This window comes from Ceratotherium simum, chromosome 11 (assembly GCF_057802395.1).
Source record: "Ceratotherium simum simum isolate JZ-2026a chromosome 11, ASM5780239v1, whole genome shotgun sequence".
NCBI lineage: Eukaryota > Metazoa > Chordata > Mammalia > Perissodactyla > Rhinocerotidae > Ceratotherium > Ceratotherium simum.
The window spans coordinates 53,618,058-53,633,478 of NC_141910.1; the positions used below are offsets into that span (position 1 = coordinate 53,618,058).

Sequence of the window (15,421 nt, forward strand, 5' to 3'; positions counted from 1 at the left end):
CTTAGGTCTTTGTGGGCAGCTTCTGAATAATTCCAGTTCTGACCTTTTACAAAGATCCTTGCAATGCTTTAAAGAAAAAAAAAAATCCTCCAGTGAAGGTAGTAGGGCAGAAAGCCCTGCCAGACTCTCTATCTTCTTAAGTTAGAAAGAATACTTTTCTCTTTCTTAAAAGGGCTTTAAGAGGACCAACATATAATGATTGACTTAGGATTTTTTTTTTTTTTTAATTAATTTATTTTTCCCCTAAAGCCCCAAGCGATAGTTGTAAGTCATAGTTGCACATTCTTCTAGTTGTTGTATGTGGGACGCGGCCTCAGCATGGCCGGAGAAGCAGTGCGTCTGTGTGCGCCCGGGATCCGAACCCGGGCAGCCTGCATCGCAGCGCACGCACTTAACCGCTAAGCCACGGGGCCGGCCCTGACTTAGGATTTTTACTGCGTCTGGGAGGCTACTGATGGCTCTGGCTTCTTTTAGTATGCATGAGGCCAGCCCCTTTCTGTGCTAGGTCTTAAATAAGCATGGTGTTAATAACACACCCCATCACCTCACTGGTAATGTTTCTAACAGCTGGTTTCTTGGGAGGATTTGCAATATCAAGATCTCTTCTGCAAAGTGACACTGCCTTTCAAAAACGGCCATCCAGTCTTCTTCCCCACTGCCCCCTCATGGCTCACACATAACAGGAACCCCATGAAAATCTGTTAACCCTGGGTCCTGTAATCATCAAAATACAGCCTAGTATTTTCATAATTTTTTAGTAACACTATTTTTTTCCCATGTAGAGTTTACCTTTCAAAAGCACAAGTAGATATTCACTTTATAGTAATGTATGAGGCATAATTTTATGATGTCCTTCCAAAAGCAAAATAGGTCTATCTTGGCCTGCCCTTATGTCCAGGGAAATAATGGTGGCAGCACGTTGTTGCTGATAGGCACCTGGTGAGATGGGTCAAAAGGGAGCCTCACTTCCTTGGCCAGTTGGTGGAGTATTACAACTGTGTTTGCAAATCACATTAAACCAGCCTCGCCTTGTGGAGGAAGAGGAGCTTTGCTGACTGGCACATTCCACATCTGGCAGCCCTCCCAGTGTCAGGGCCAACGGCCTCTTGTGATGAGATGTAGCCCTTCCCAGCAGGCTTGGCACATGCCCACACTTCAGCGGCTATAGTCGAGCTTTGCTTCATCTTCTGGTTTATGCTACTGCACTTCTTCTCGGAGCATATCAGAGCTTGACAGTTTTATATTCTCCTGTTGTGGGTGCATCAGTTACGGCTGGCTCCCTCCTCAAGCCCTAGTCAAAATTTGCATCTTTAGAGTGTGACCTTTATTTTTACCAGGACTCCAGAGCTCCAGGGGCTCTGCCAGCCACCACACAGTTAGCTGTGGTTTCTGTGATGTGTGACATAGAACCTATTTTCATCCAACTTGGACCCAATGCAGAGGTTCTGACTCACTGAAACCTTGATATAACTGCTGTTGTTTGGGCTAGCCTGATTTACTCAACTTTTTTTTCTCCTTCCAGTATCCTTAATGTGGAGGATTCTTTCTATTTTGATTCCTAGATCATAATTTTTTGTAGATTAAAAAAACCTCAATCGTCTTTGCCCCTTCATAACTTCTCAGCTTATTCAATGGCATTGGTCCTTAGTGACCACTTCTGTCCCCACTAACATCTCCCTGGTGGCTGGTGGTCGGCTCCTCCATCTTTCAAGTATCTCCTGTGGGTTACACATAATCCTGCAGCTCCTGCCCTAGGCAGTTGACGTGGTCCCTTGTCCTTTGTTTCGCTGCTCAGCAACTGACCCCTTGCCATGTTGTGGGGCTCCTCTCCCAACCTGAGACTGGAGAGGCAGAGCTCCCAGAGAGGGGAAGCACCCATTCTCACTTTTCAGGCACCTCCAGCAGCCAGCCTGGGGATGTGGGGAGTAGGAAACCCAGGCTCAACCAAGAGGAGATAGCTATTCACTCCTGGTGTTTCTCATCATCTAAGTGGGGACCCTGGTGGTTCTTTTGGACGCCACTTGCAGGCCAGAGCATGGAGACCTGTGGTTGGCCTTGAGTCCAGCGGGGGTCAGGGGACCAGGCAGTCTGCTCACTGGTGAGGGGGGTGTGGGGGGGTGCACAGAGAAACAAGGACTGGCAGAGGGAGGGAGCTCAGGGAATCTGAAGTCTGGAGCTCAGGGAATTCCGGGCTCCTGGGTGTCTGTAACAGTCAGTCTTCTTGGCTGAGCTCTAGGAGGTGGGCAGAGGCTGGGGGCTCAGAGCCCTGAGAACAGAGGGCTTGCTGGGTGTACACTGGTTACATGATAAGAGACTCAGAAGCGCCTTTGCCTTCAGGGGGAATGCGGGGCGGGACCCTGAACCCTCGGACCATTTACCCGGTGTTGCCAAGACTCCTTGCCCTCCTGCCCATGTCCTGTCAGAAGCGACTTCACTGCAGAAGCTACAGCCAGGTAGGACCTATGTTGTCCAGATCGGCCCCTCCTTTCCCTCTGCAGACTACTGCTGGACCTTCCAGGTTCCCTTCCATCCCTTTCTTTCTCCTCCCCCAGCACCCCTTTTGCTGATTATTTGCCTGAGCCTGGACTGTCCCACAGCAGCTGCCCGGGATCCTTCCCACAGAGGGGCACTGGCTTGGTGGGCAGAAGGGTCTTAGCCTGGAGAGGTGCACAGTGTGCTGGGCCCCCGACCCCTGCACTTTGCTTCTCCCTGTCTCCCCTGCCCCCCTTGCTGATCCCCCTTCTAGTCGAGATCAAAGCAGGGTCCTTCACCTTTTCTGCATGAGTTCCTCTAGCACTCCTTTGTCTCATGTTCACCCCACCCCGCTCCCTTGGCTCTGTGTTCCTCAGGACCTCTCCGTGGACACTGCTATGTTTCCAGAGAAGATGAGTAATGGGATGCTGAGGGGCAGCTGTGACAAGGAGGCCATGGCAGTGCCTGAGGAAGGCTCAGCCCATGAGGGGATCAGCCCCACCTTCGTCTTCCAGGAGACCTCACTGTGATCTGGACTGAGGGCCCAAGGCCTCTGTCCACACTCTGCCAGGCACTCCCCCTCACCCTAAACCCTTTGTCTCTCGAAGACCAGGACCAATTCACTGTGTCTGTCCTAGGCAGAGGGTAGAGCTGTCACATACAGGGTCATGGGGGTGGGGTAGGTACTTTCTTTGACCATCACCAATCTATTCTAGAGCAGAGATTCTAAAAATATTTGATCTTAGGACCCCTTTATACTCTTAAAAAAGTAGTACTCTGAAGAACTTTTGCTTATGTGGGTTATATCTATTGATATTTACCATATTGCAAATTAAAATAGAGAATTAAAAAAATATTTATTTAAAATAACATTAATTAACCCACTAGATATGAATATATATCACATTTTTATGAAAAATAATTATTTTCCACCCTGGAAAATATTTAGAGAGAAAAGTGGCATTGTTTTACATTTTTGCAAATATCTTTAATGTCTGTTGTAACAGCTAGATTCTCCTGTCACTTCTACATGCCCTCTGTTGTTGCATTATCACATGTCATACAGCTTCTGGAAAATTCCATTACACTGGTGAGAGAATAAGAGCGAAAAAAGGCAAACAGCATCTTGTATTGTGAAAAGAGTTTTGGCCACTTAGAGCACCAAAAGGGTCTCAGGGACCCCCAGGGTTCTTAGACCACACTTTGAATATCTCTGATCTAGAGCAAAGGTCAGCAAACTTCCTCTGTAAATGGCCAGAGTTCCTTCACAGGAACTCTGTAAAAATGTAGGCTTTACAGTCTCTCGCTTTACAGGCTATTCAACTCTGCCGTGGTGTCAGGAAAGCAGCCATAGATCACATGTAAGCAAATGGATGTGACTCTATTCCAATAAAAACCTATTTACAAAACAGATGGTGGGGGCTGGATTTGGCCCACTGCCCACAGTTTGCCAACCCTGATCTAGAATACGAGCTTGCAGGGGCCCTGGCTTTAGGGCTTGTGCCACAAAAGCGAGAGAACAGCGCCCTTTGACTCATTCTAGCTGGGCTCCTTCCAGCGGAAGAGAAAAGGAATTTCTCAGAGAAGACTAGATTTTCTATTTCTAATTACTCTAGTTCTCTATTTGGTAAAATCTTCAGTCTCCACCCCTTGGCCAGCTCTGCTTCTCCCACAGCCTCTAAGGCTCTGCCCTGCAGTTCTGCTGCTCCTCAGGAAGCACACCCACAAGTCTGGGGAAGCTGTCCTCACCGTCACTGACTCCACCCCACCTCGAGTCATGGGCCCCTGGGGATGGCGCAGGTGGTACAAGACAACCAGGTGGACCAGCCATCCCTCTGACTCCTGAGCCAGGCCACCTGAGTGTCATTTTGTCACCTGTGCCCTTGTTTCCTTTTGGAGCCTCTTTCCCACTTACCCCTGTTCCCAGGGAATAAAAGCTGTCTTTGGACCTGAATCTCAGCTGCTTCCAACTGCTCTCGTCCACCCCACATCCCCTAGCCCTGGTGGAAATAGAAAGTCTCCCAGTGAGCATGTCTTTTTCTTTCTCACTGCAGAGGCTAAGGGGGTTACTCCTGATTCTGGTTCATTTGTGGATGCAAGTCTCCGACCTGATGTTTCCTCTGGTTATTCCCCTTCATCCCTGGTCCTTCCCCTGGCTCTGCCTGCCCCCTTGCAGCCTGTTTGCTCCCTGGCCTGACTGTGCTGGGTGTTCTCCAGCTGGAGGAGGTGGCCTCTGGACCCCACAGAACTGTCCCAGCAACTAAGGAAAACAGCTTTGCCTGGAAATAGCCCAAGGCAGCCGTGGAAAGTTCTAAGGATGGCACTTGCCCTTCCTCAGCCCTCCACCAGCCTCATCCTTCTTTTGTCCTCTTGTCTTCTCCACCAGGGTAATGTGGTCCACCCCGAGGAGCCTGATGTTATAGGCAAAAGCTTGACTCTGAGCAGGGTGGGGTGGGGCAAGCTCCAAACCAAAGTCTCCTCAGTTAACGGGAGAAGCCCCACTGCACACCCAAAGCCAGCTTCCCCAGTTTTATCCCCAGAAAAAGATTATATGCCACCAGCTCAGGAAGAAATTCATTTGCTCCTCTTCCTACCATCCTTGAACTCAACCAGGAAGATTCTGCTATTTGGCTTTAAAAATAGAACACTCAAGCTGGACTTTTATGGTCTTGTGAAGAACACTGTGCTCATGCCCACCCACACCTGGTCTCTGCCCCTGCCTGGCCCTGTCCAGCTGCCCAGAAGCAGCTCTGCACAAGCTCTCCAGGCCCCTCAGCAGAGACTTGGTGGATTTATGAGTTCAGCCTTGGCCAAGGCCTTCTCCCCTTGGCTCCCAGCCACAGTCCAGCTGCTCTCCCACATCCCATGCAGCCACGGCTGGACGTTCTGTGTCTCCTTTTCTGCCTCCACCCCAACTTGCTGAGTCACCCCCTCTGCCCCCTTTCTCCTGCTGCCCTGGCCAGCCCTGTGGAGGAACAGCAGCTCATCACACCAGAACCCAGACCCTCCACCATCCCTGCCTGCCCAGAACCTCATTTATTCTCACAATGGCAATGGTGGCTTCCGTCTAAGGCCATCCCTGTTGGGATTCCAGTTGGTCTGGCCTATCCACTCCCACTCTGAGACACTGAAGTTTAACAAAAAAGTGGTTCCTTCTCTGTCTAGACTTCAGGTGCCTGATATGAAGCTACACCTGATCTGGAAAGTTACTTTCAGTATGTGTAGACTCTGTGATTATTCCTCAAATTATTTCTTCAGGGCCAGAGATAAATTCCATTAAGACTCTATCAGATTTATGGCATCTTGTGGCAAGACTTAGGGAAAGCCTGGGAGGGCAGTGCCTTTGCGGAGGAGCTGGCCCTAGGGAGCTAATTTGTAGATTGATTGTAGAAATAACTCCAGAGCCAGTGAAGCCTTAGACCCAAATCACACAAGGAACCCACTGAACCCAGGCCTATCTTGTTTTCCCTGGAGGTTAGTTTTCTAACATAATGGAAAGAGAAGACCATAATTATCATTCCCTGGAAAAGATACATGTTCTCCTTCTAAGGTCCTTCAAGGGTGTAATTGAGTCTATCACTATCCTTCACATGTGAGGCCTTAAGATGCTGCCTGGTTCAGTTAAAGCAGAGCTGCCTCGGGGATAAGATCTTCTCAAACTAGGCAGCTGGGACTACCTAAAAGTCTCTCTGGAAACTGGAATGTAAGCAATGTAAACTTTATGGCTTAACCTGTAACTATAACTCACATCAAGAAAAGAGTGGAAGGGTGCAGGGCCCAGAGAGGGAGAAAATGGAGTGATGAGGGGCAGCTGGAGAGATCATAATGCAGAGAAAAGACCCCTAAACTCTTCTCTGCCTCTTTGACGTGGAGTAAGCATCTCGTGGTGCAATAACAAATCATGTTCCCTTCTTCAGTTTCCCCCCTGGCAACACAACCCCTGCCCAGCTCTGTTCACACTCACAGCTGCGAGAGCCTGTCTGGCCCCTGGCTGTCCCATCAGCATCCACAGCTGCTGCCATCCTAGGCCCCTCCCTTTGTACCTGCACAGCACTGTCTGTCTTCTTGCAATCTTCAGATGGTTTGTGCGAACCTTAGGGGAGAAAAGCAAGGGGCGGTGCCCTAACTCAACTTCCAACCCAATCAAACCCCTTCCTCTCCCACGTCCCTTGTAGCTGCCACAGAAGAGCCACTGGGGAGTCATCCCCTGGGGACCAAGGTGAGGATTTGCTCCCTGGTGCTCCTGAGTATTCTCCATCACAGAAGTGCCCGCTGCCTCGCCTGGTCTGTGTGCTGGAACCTGGGAGCTGAGGCTCAGTCAGATCCGACGGGTGAGAGTCAGAGTGAAGACAGGCAGGGCCTGGTAGAGAATCCAGGTCCCTAACCTCGAGTTGCAGTCTGGGAGGAAAGAGTGACTGTGATGATCATTTGTCACCAAGAGCTGGTGAGAGTGGCCTGGTGGGAAGGAGAGCAGCTGCCTCCCCAGAGACTGGGGGCTTGACCTCTGCCTCCTTTGTTCTTTGGCCCGAGGTGGTGGCTGTGGTGGAGTCAAGGCCAGAGCACCCCAGGCCTCCAGCATAGAGACGAGATCGCATCGGCCACTTCTGCAAGACACGAGGATGGGAAGTGAGTGATGCTCACCATTGCAGCCCCTCGTGTACCTTGGCACCCAAAACTGGGCCTTCCCTAGCCCCCCTCCCTGGGACCCTTCCTCACCATGACAGCTCTAAGGACAGTGGTCTCAGGCTCACCACCACTTGTGGCCCCACACACTCTCCTGACCACTGAGCCTGGCTGAGAGGCACAGGAGGAGCTGTCTGAGGAGAGCAAGGGCCCTGAGAGGAACCCCCCACAGCGGGGAGGGAGGTGGACGGCAGAGCTGGCAACAGCCAGGGGCTGGGCAGTGAAGAGGGCAGCAGAGCCGGGAAAGGAGAAGCTTCTTCTGACACTGAACAGTTCTGACCCATTCTCTTGCCCAGCCCCAGGCCCAGGTGCCTCTGGCCCCAGATGTCAGTGCTGCCTGTTCCCTCTATGCGGGGGACCCCCAAGATTGTCCATCCTTCCAGCAGGAATGTGGGCAGTCCCAGAAAACTCCAGGTTGACTCTGCCCTCAAGTCTGCCCTCCTCTTTGCAGCCCCTCCACCTGGGGGCTGAGGGGGCACTGCTCCCGGCTAACCACCCCACCCCACCTAGCTGCCAGAATTCTCCACCTAACCGGGCTCTCATTTGTTCATTCTTCAACATATTTATCCATCACCTACTACATGCAAGGGCCTTACCTTGGCTGCCATTTTACAGCTAAGGAAACGACTATGCCACCCCAGGACCCTGCACCAGGTGCCACCATTGGCATTTCAGAGTTGTCCCCATTTAGTCTTAAATTCTTGCATTTTAGCTATATTTACATGGAAGAAAAAAATCTCAAGTTTCAAGACTTTCAGAACTATGATGTTAAGGGGAGAGAGATGGTGAAAATTATCCTCCATAAAAATAAAGTTGACCTCATTACAGTTCTATCCTCAGAGGGCCAAGATGACCCTTCCTTTACAACACAGTTACGCTCTGCAAGCAGCAGCCTGCAGTGCTGCCCCCAGGCCTGCTTGGTGGCTACTGGTCTCCCTAAACTTTGGTTTCCTCTTCTGTAAAGTAATCCTCATTTGGTTCTTGTGTGGATTAAAAAATTAAAATGCACTAAAGCACTTAAACCAGCTCCTGGCATAACTTTAGCACCCAAATAATGTTAGCTGTTATTGTGATGGTGATTATTGTTAATTATACTTTTCTTTCATGATCTCATTTCCTACCCTGGAAAAGAAGAAGGCTCATGTTATCTTCCATTTCACATAAATAAAACTGAGATTCAGGAAAGATAAGTTGCAGTCTGGCAAGTGGTGCATGCAGGAAGCCCCCCTCCTCCCAGGCCCAGGCCCCGTCCCTCCCCCTCTACTGTGAGGGTTGGGGGGCCACCACCCCTCTAGTTTGGTTGCTTCTAGAGTAATGCTTTCTTAGACCACTGATTCCCCAGAGGGAGATCTTTCCTGAGGCAGAAGTCCAGAGGACACCAAGGTACTGTATGATGGGGTGATGTCCCCCTGGAATCTAGGACTCTCCTAGGTGTGGTTTCCTTTCCCAGGCTCCAGCCCTGGAACCTGCTCCTTTTCCTTCCCTACCTCTAAGCGTCCAGAGTCTTGGGACCTCCCTAAATTTCCCTCCTCTTGAGGAACCACATTCTTACGAAGCTGTTTCCAATCACCACCCCTACCACACATCATGAGAAACACTGGGTCAGCCCAGCCCCAAGAGCCAGCCCCGGCTCCTCTCCCTCTGAGAGAGCAGGAAGCAGCTAGCCCCAATACCAGCTCCGCTCAGGGCAGGGGGCCCGAGTCCAGTGTCCCTCCATCCCAAATTCCCTTCCCCAAGGCCCTGGGCCCATGGCCTACCTTGAGAGGGTGTAAGTAGCGGAGTCCACGCAGGAAGGGTGGCCAGGCTGGGCCAGGCAACTCGTGGCCGAGCGTGCGGGTGAGGTGGGCTATGTAGCTGGTGGCCAGCACCAGCACGTCCAACTTGGAGAGCTTGGTGTTGGGCGGCACGGCAGGCAGAGCGGCCTGCAGGGCCAGGAATGCCTGGCGCAGTGTCCTCACCCGGCTCCGCTCCCGCGCAGCATTCTCAGGACTGGCCTCGCTCTGCACAGAGGACCCCAGGTGAGCGGGGCTGACTGGGCCCCCATGGGCCCCTGGTTTCTAAGAGCATTCTAGTGCGAGGTTTCCTACCAGAGTAGTGGTGCACTGAATGGCATAGACCAAAGGGCCTCACCCCCTCTTTGTCCACTCTCAGCCCTGCTCTGCTTCACAGCTGAGGAAATGGAGAGAAGGCCTTGCCTGGGGTCAGATGGCAGCAGGATGGCAAAGCTTGGCTCAGAATCTGAGAGCCCTATACTCTCTCTAATGCTCTGCTCTGCCTCCTCTGGCCCTTGCTCCATCCATGCTCAAGTCTGAATCCTGCTTAGCAGGGTGTCCTGGGCCACAGGAAGCACAGAGCCACGCCCTGCTCTGTAGGGCTGACCCTTGGCCCAGCCAGGTCCCGGGAAGAAGAGGCAGCTGTGGTAAAGAGGAGAGGAAACCAAACCAGGGGTCAAAACACACAGGCCGAAGTCCTGGCTTTGCCACTGACTGCTGCTCTGGGGCCTTGGGAAATCCACATCACTCCCCCAGGCCTCAGTTTCCTTGAGAGAAGTGAATTGGTGTGCCTCAAAGAGCTGGTTAAGACCAGCTCTGACTTATCCCAACCACCCAAGCATGGAGCCCTGGAGTCGAAGGGGCCAGTGCCCCCTCTCTTGGGCAGGGACAGTAGTACTGAGCGAAGCTCTAGCATCAAAGGTGCCATCTCAGCCCCTCCAAACCCCACCTCCCCCAGCTCCCTCTGCAGGTCCAGTATCTCCTTACCCTGCCACGAGCCAGGCTTCTGGCCTTGGCCTCTCGCGGGCTAGGGGCAGCTCTGCTCCACCTTTCGTTGCTCCAGTTGGTCTCTTCCCACAGGTCCTGCCTTGCCCTGCTCAGGCGGTTCCTCTTCCTGTCAGTGCCTGCTAGCAACCGCGGCTTGGCCTTAGCCCGGCTCTGCCCCACTCCTGGCATGGCTGGTGCCCCTCTGGCCTCCCTCTGTGACATGCCACACCCTTGGGGTGTGGTGCTGCAGCCCCCAGGACAACAACACAGTGCCTGAGGGAGCCCTTGAGCTCAAGCTAGCTGGGGCAGGCTGGTCATCCAGTCAGCTATGTCTACATCTGAGGGAGCTGGCGCCAACTCAGTCCTGCTTCGCTCCTTGCTCCGGGAAAACCGCCCACCCGGCACAGCCCCCGCAGAAAGCCTCCTGCCTGCCTCCCAACTGGCTGAGGGGTGGGGGTGCTGGATGCTGGGAGTGGCCAAGCCCTGGGAGGAGGCCCCTGCTGAAGAAGGCAGGAGGACGGTGGGAAGGCAGCTTCCTTCCCGGAGCCTTGCCTGACCCTGACAGTAGTCCTGTGATAGACCTGCAACTTCAGCTTTGGGGCTCAAGTCCGTGGAAGGGCCCCGAACCGCCTTCTCTGTGCCAGAAGCCTGCCTGTGACATCCCTGAAAGGACTTTTGCTCCTCTTGCCAGTGAACATGACGTTCCAGCCCCAGGGTGCTCCCCTCATCCCTCAAGCATGCCTCCTGCTTCCAGCCCAGTTCTTTACTCTACCTTTCCTCCCCGGGATACCTCCCCCAGCTCTGCCAGGGGAAAGGCTGCCCATCCTTCCGGTTATGTCCATCATTTGGGAGGACATCTTCAAACCCCACAGAGCCCAGGGCCCATGTCTCCCTGTTTTATTGGTGCCCCAGTTTATGACCACACCCTGACTAGTTTCCTAACAGGTCAATGTTCTTAGATGGCTATGTACCAGGCACTGTGCTAAGTACTTTATATGTATTAGCTTCTTTATTTCTCAGAACAATCTTATAAGAAAAAAGACTCTTATATCCTCATTTTACAGATGGGAAAACTGAGGTATTAGGAGGTGAAATAACTTGCCCAATATCAAACATCTAGTAAGTGATGGAGGTGGATGAAAACCCAGAAAGTCAGTTGGGCTTGGAAGGCTGCCCCTCACCCTGTGCTGTTCCGCCTCGGTGGGTTACTTGCCTGTCTGTCCCCATGCTAGACGCGAGGTCTTTGAAGGCAAGGACCAGGATGTTAGCTGAGTTGCATCGTATCCTCCACACAGCTAGTTAGGACGAGGCAGGCTGAAGGAATAGTGAGCCTGCCACAGCAGCCCCTGCCTGCCCTTGAGTTACAATCTCTGTCTGCAGCAGAATCATCTTGCATGTCCCTTGTCCCCCAATCCTGAACCCCAGGGAAGACAAAAGAAGTAAAGAGAAAGTACAGAGAGGACAGAGAAACAAAGATGGATGTGGATACAGTGAGAGAGACATCCAGACAACCAGAGAGAAAGGAGAAAAGAAAGACAAGCAAAAACAACCTGAATGTCCGTCAAGAAGGAAGTGATTAAATAAATGTTGGTATATCCGTACTATGGAATGATGTGCATTAGTAAAAAGAATAAGATAGACCTCTGGGGGTCAGCCTGGTGGCGTAGTAGTTAAGTTCACACGCTCTGCTTCAGCGGCCTGGAGTTTGCAGGTTCGGATCCCAGGCATGGACCAACGCACCACTTATCAAGCCATGCTGTGGCGGCGTCCCATATAAAGTAGAGGAAGATGGGCAGGGGCCAATCTTCCTCAGCAAAAAGAAGATTGGCAACAGATGTTAGCTCAGTGCTAATCTTCCTAAAAAAAAAAAAAAAAAAGACAGACCTCTGTATGTGACATGAAAAACCTCTCCAAGATGCATGGTTAAGTGAAGAAGCCTAGTTGTAGATCAATATGTATAATAAGATCCCAGCCAGGATCAAAAACACCAAAAAACCAAAGCTGTAAGTGTGAAGGTTTATGTGCTTATGTGAATGTATAGAAAGGAGACCAAAAAGATGCACACCAAGGTTTTTTTTTCCCTACTCCAGATGCAGAAAATTAAACATACACTTGATTTGTGGCACACTGTCGTCTTTGGTACACACAGGGCCCCTCATTAGCCTCCCTCCCTTCCTCCTTCCCTCCTTTCTTTCCATCTACTCCCTTTTATCCCCTTCCCATTATTCTTCTCTATCATAGGCAACCATTCCAAAGTGTTTAATGTATATTCTTTTGCTAATATGTGTGGTGGTTTTAAAATATGCACAGAAACTCTTTGACACTCCTCTCTTCGAAAGGTGAAGCCTCATCTCTCTCCCTGCAAGTGTGGGCTGGACTTTATAGACTTGCTTCTAACAAATGGAACGTGCCAGAAGTGTCATTGTGTAACTTCTGAAACTAGGTTATAAAAGACACTGTGGCTTCCTCCTTGCTCTCTCTGAGATCACTTGGATCACTTGCTCTGGGGGAAGCCAGCGGCTATGTTATGTAGATACTCAAGCAGCCCTGTGCAGAGGCCCACGTGGTGAAGAACTGAGGCCTGCACGACAGCCAGCACTAACTTGCAACCATGTGAGTGCACCACCTTGGAAACGGATCCTCCAGCCCTAGCCCAGCCTTCAGATGACTGCAGCCTTGGCCAACAGTTTGAGTGCAACCCATGAGAATCCCTGAGCCCGAGTCACCCAGCTAAGCTGCTCTAACCCGTAAATTTCTGACCCACAGAAGCCATGTGAGATACTAAATGTTTATTGCTGTTTAAGTTTGGGGGTAATTTTGTAAGCAGCAATAGATAACTAATGCAATATGTATTATTGAACTGTGTGCATTGTTGTATGAACGAATTTTAAATTTATTAAAATGATAATATTTTATATTATAAATATATAATACAATACCATTTATGTCTTAGATATTGTATTATATATTTCATTGTTACTTCTTCCATTCAATCCTATGTTTTTAAGTCCCTTCCTTCTAACTGCTGCAGGGTACTCCACAGTACATCCATCACATTTTTTTTTTTTTTGTAAGGAAGATCAGCCCTGTGCTAACATCTGCCAATCCCCCTCTTTTTTTGCTGAGGAAGACCGGCCCTGGGCTAACATTCATGCCCATCCTCCTCCACTCCACAGGGGATGCCGCCACAGCATGGCTTGCCAAGCGGTGCGTTGGTGCGCGCCTGGGATCCGGGCCGGTGAACCCCGGGCCACCACAGCGGAGCGCACGCACGTAACCGCTTGCGCCACCAGGCCGGCCCCTATACCCATCACATGTTGACCACCCAGAGCCCCAGGAATGGACATCCAGATTGCCTCCAACTCCTCATCACCCCAAACAATGCTGTCATGAATACCCAGCATTGAATTGCATTGCTCCTTGTGGATCCATGTAAGGTTTTTAATAATATATATCCAGGAGCAGAATGCTGGATTAATTGACTAAGTACTGCCAGAGTGCCATCCAGAATGGCTGCAGTGTCTATATGTCCAAGAGCACTGCACGGGGCCCTAGAGCCCCACATCCTCACCACCACCTCATATTAACCAGATTCTTAGTCTTATGGTTGAATAGCTATAAAAGGCTATCTTGTTGCTGTTTTAATTTGCCTTATCTGATAACTGATGAGTTTGAGCAGCCTTTGTGTGTGGTGCTTGGTAGAGATTCAGTTTTATTTTTTTCACATAGGGAGCCAGTTTTATTTTCTCCCTGCAGGGAGACTGTTCCCTACATCATCTACTAAACAGTCCATCCTCTCCCTGTTTAGTTACAGCTCCCACTTTACCATATGTTAAGTTCCCATATTCATATATAGGTCAATTCTCAGTTCTCTGTTCTGTTCTGCTAATCTTTTTGTCTGTGTTTGAGCCAATATCACACTGTTTTTATTATTATGACTTTATTATTATGACTTTGTAGCATGTCACTATTTGGTAGGATAAAACTCCTCTCTTGACTCTTATTTTTCAAGGTTGACGTAGTTATTTCTGGACCCTGATTTTTCCATATAGATTTTAGAGAAAGATTATTGAGTTCCTAAAAAATTCAACTGAACTTTTTTTTTTTTATTTATTTTTTCCCCCAAAGCCCCAGTACATAGTTGTATGTCATAGTTGCACAGCCTTCTAGTTGCTGTATGTGGGACGCGGCCTGAGCATGGCCAGAGAAACGGTGCGTCGGTGCGCACCCGGGATCCGGGCCAGGGCCGCCAGCAGCGGAGAGCGTGCACTTAACCGCTAAGCCACGGGGCCGGCCCCTCAACTGAACTTTTAATTGGAATTTCATTGTTTCAACGGGTTAATTTGGGGAGTATTGCCATCTTTATACCTTTAAGTCAATCCTTCCAAAAACATGAAAAGTCTCTCATTTTATTCCAAATGTCTTGTATAGCCTTTATTGGGTTTACAGCTCACCCCACGAATGTCCGTGTATTCTTGCTTAAGTGAAATAGTTCATAGTTTTTGGTGCTCTTGTGAATGCTCTTACTCTTATTGTATTTTCTAGTTGATTATTGCTGCTATACAGAAATGCTATTAAATTTTTGCCTTTAACTTGAACCCAGCAACTTTGCTGAGCTTTCTTATTGGTCTTAATACTCTGTGATTCTGTTGGTTTTTCTAAGCAGGTAAAATAACGACTATTTTATCTCTTCCTTTCCAATCTTTATACTTGTTTTTTTTCCTTTCCTTAGAGCTTTTGACCAGTGCTTCCAGTACCGTGTTAACCAGAAATAGTGATAGTGGGCACCTTTTATTTTCTACTCTGTTTTTTTTTTTTTTGTGAGGAGGACTAGCCCTGAGCTAACATCCATGCCAATGCTCCCCTTTTTTCTTGAGGAAGACTGGCCCTGGGCTAACATTCGTGCCCATCCTCCTCTACTTTATATGGGACGCCGCCACAGCATGGCTCAGCAAGTGGTGCGTCGGTGCGCACCCGGGATCCGGGCCTGCAAACCCCCGGCCGCCACAGCGGAGCACACACACTTAACCGCTGTGCCACCAGGCCGGCCCCTCTTCTACTTTTTTTTTTTTTTTTTTTTTTTTTTTGTGAGGAAGGTCAGCCCTGAGCTAACATCCATGCTAATCCTCCTCTTTTTGCTGAGGAAGACCGGCTCTGAGCTAACATCCATTACCAATCCTCTTCCTTTTTTTCCCCAAAGCCCCAGTAGATAGTTGTATGTCATAGCTGCACATCCTTCTAGTTGCTGTATGTGGGACGCGGCCTCAGCATGACCGGAGAAGCGGTGCGTCGGTGCGCGCCCAGGGTTCGGAACCTGGGCCGCCAGCAGCGGAGCGCGCGCACTTAACCGCTAAGCCATGGGCCGGCCCTCTTCTACTCTTAAGTAGAATGTATCTACAGTTTCTCCATTAAGCATAATATTTACTGTAGGTTTTTGATACATAACCTTCACCACGTTAAGGAAGTACCCCTCTAATCCTTGTTTGCTAAGAAGTTTTTGGTGTTTC

General features: G+C 50.0%; 1 protein-coding gene and 1 long non-coding RNA gene across 2 annotated transcripts; one reads left to right on the plus strand and one right to left on the minus strand.

The window, feature by feature from the left end:
* The first annotated feature begins 2,082 nt into the window (after nucleotides 1-2,082).
* LOC147916002 (uncharacterized) lies at nucleotides 2,083-2,972 on the plus strand. Its single transcript, XR_015553582.1, has 3 exons — nucleotides 2,083-2,098; nucleotides 2,338-2,453; nucleotides 2,850-2,972. It is a non-coding gene; the product is annotated as an uncharacterized LOC147916002 (long non-coding RNA).
* A 386-nt stretch (nucleotides 2,973-3,358) lies between these two features.
* TCF23 (transcription factor 23) lies at nucleotides 3,359-10,244 on the minus strand. Its single transcript, XM_004418235.3, has 3 exons — nucleotides 9,915-10,244; nucleotides 8,913-9,155; nucleotides 3,359-7,076 (listed from the first exon to the last, which is right to left on the minus strand). The coding sequence occupies exons 1-3, from the start codon at nucleotides 10,134-10,136 to the stop codon at nucleotides 6,897-6,899; spliced, it is 645 nt and encodes a 214-aa protein (XP_004418292.1). The 5' UTR covers nucleotides 10,137-10,244; the 3' UTR covers nucleotides 3,359-6,896.
* Between the last annotated feature and the right edge of the window lie 5,177 nt (nucleotides 10,245-15,421).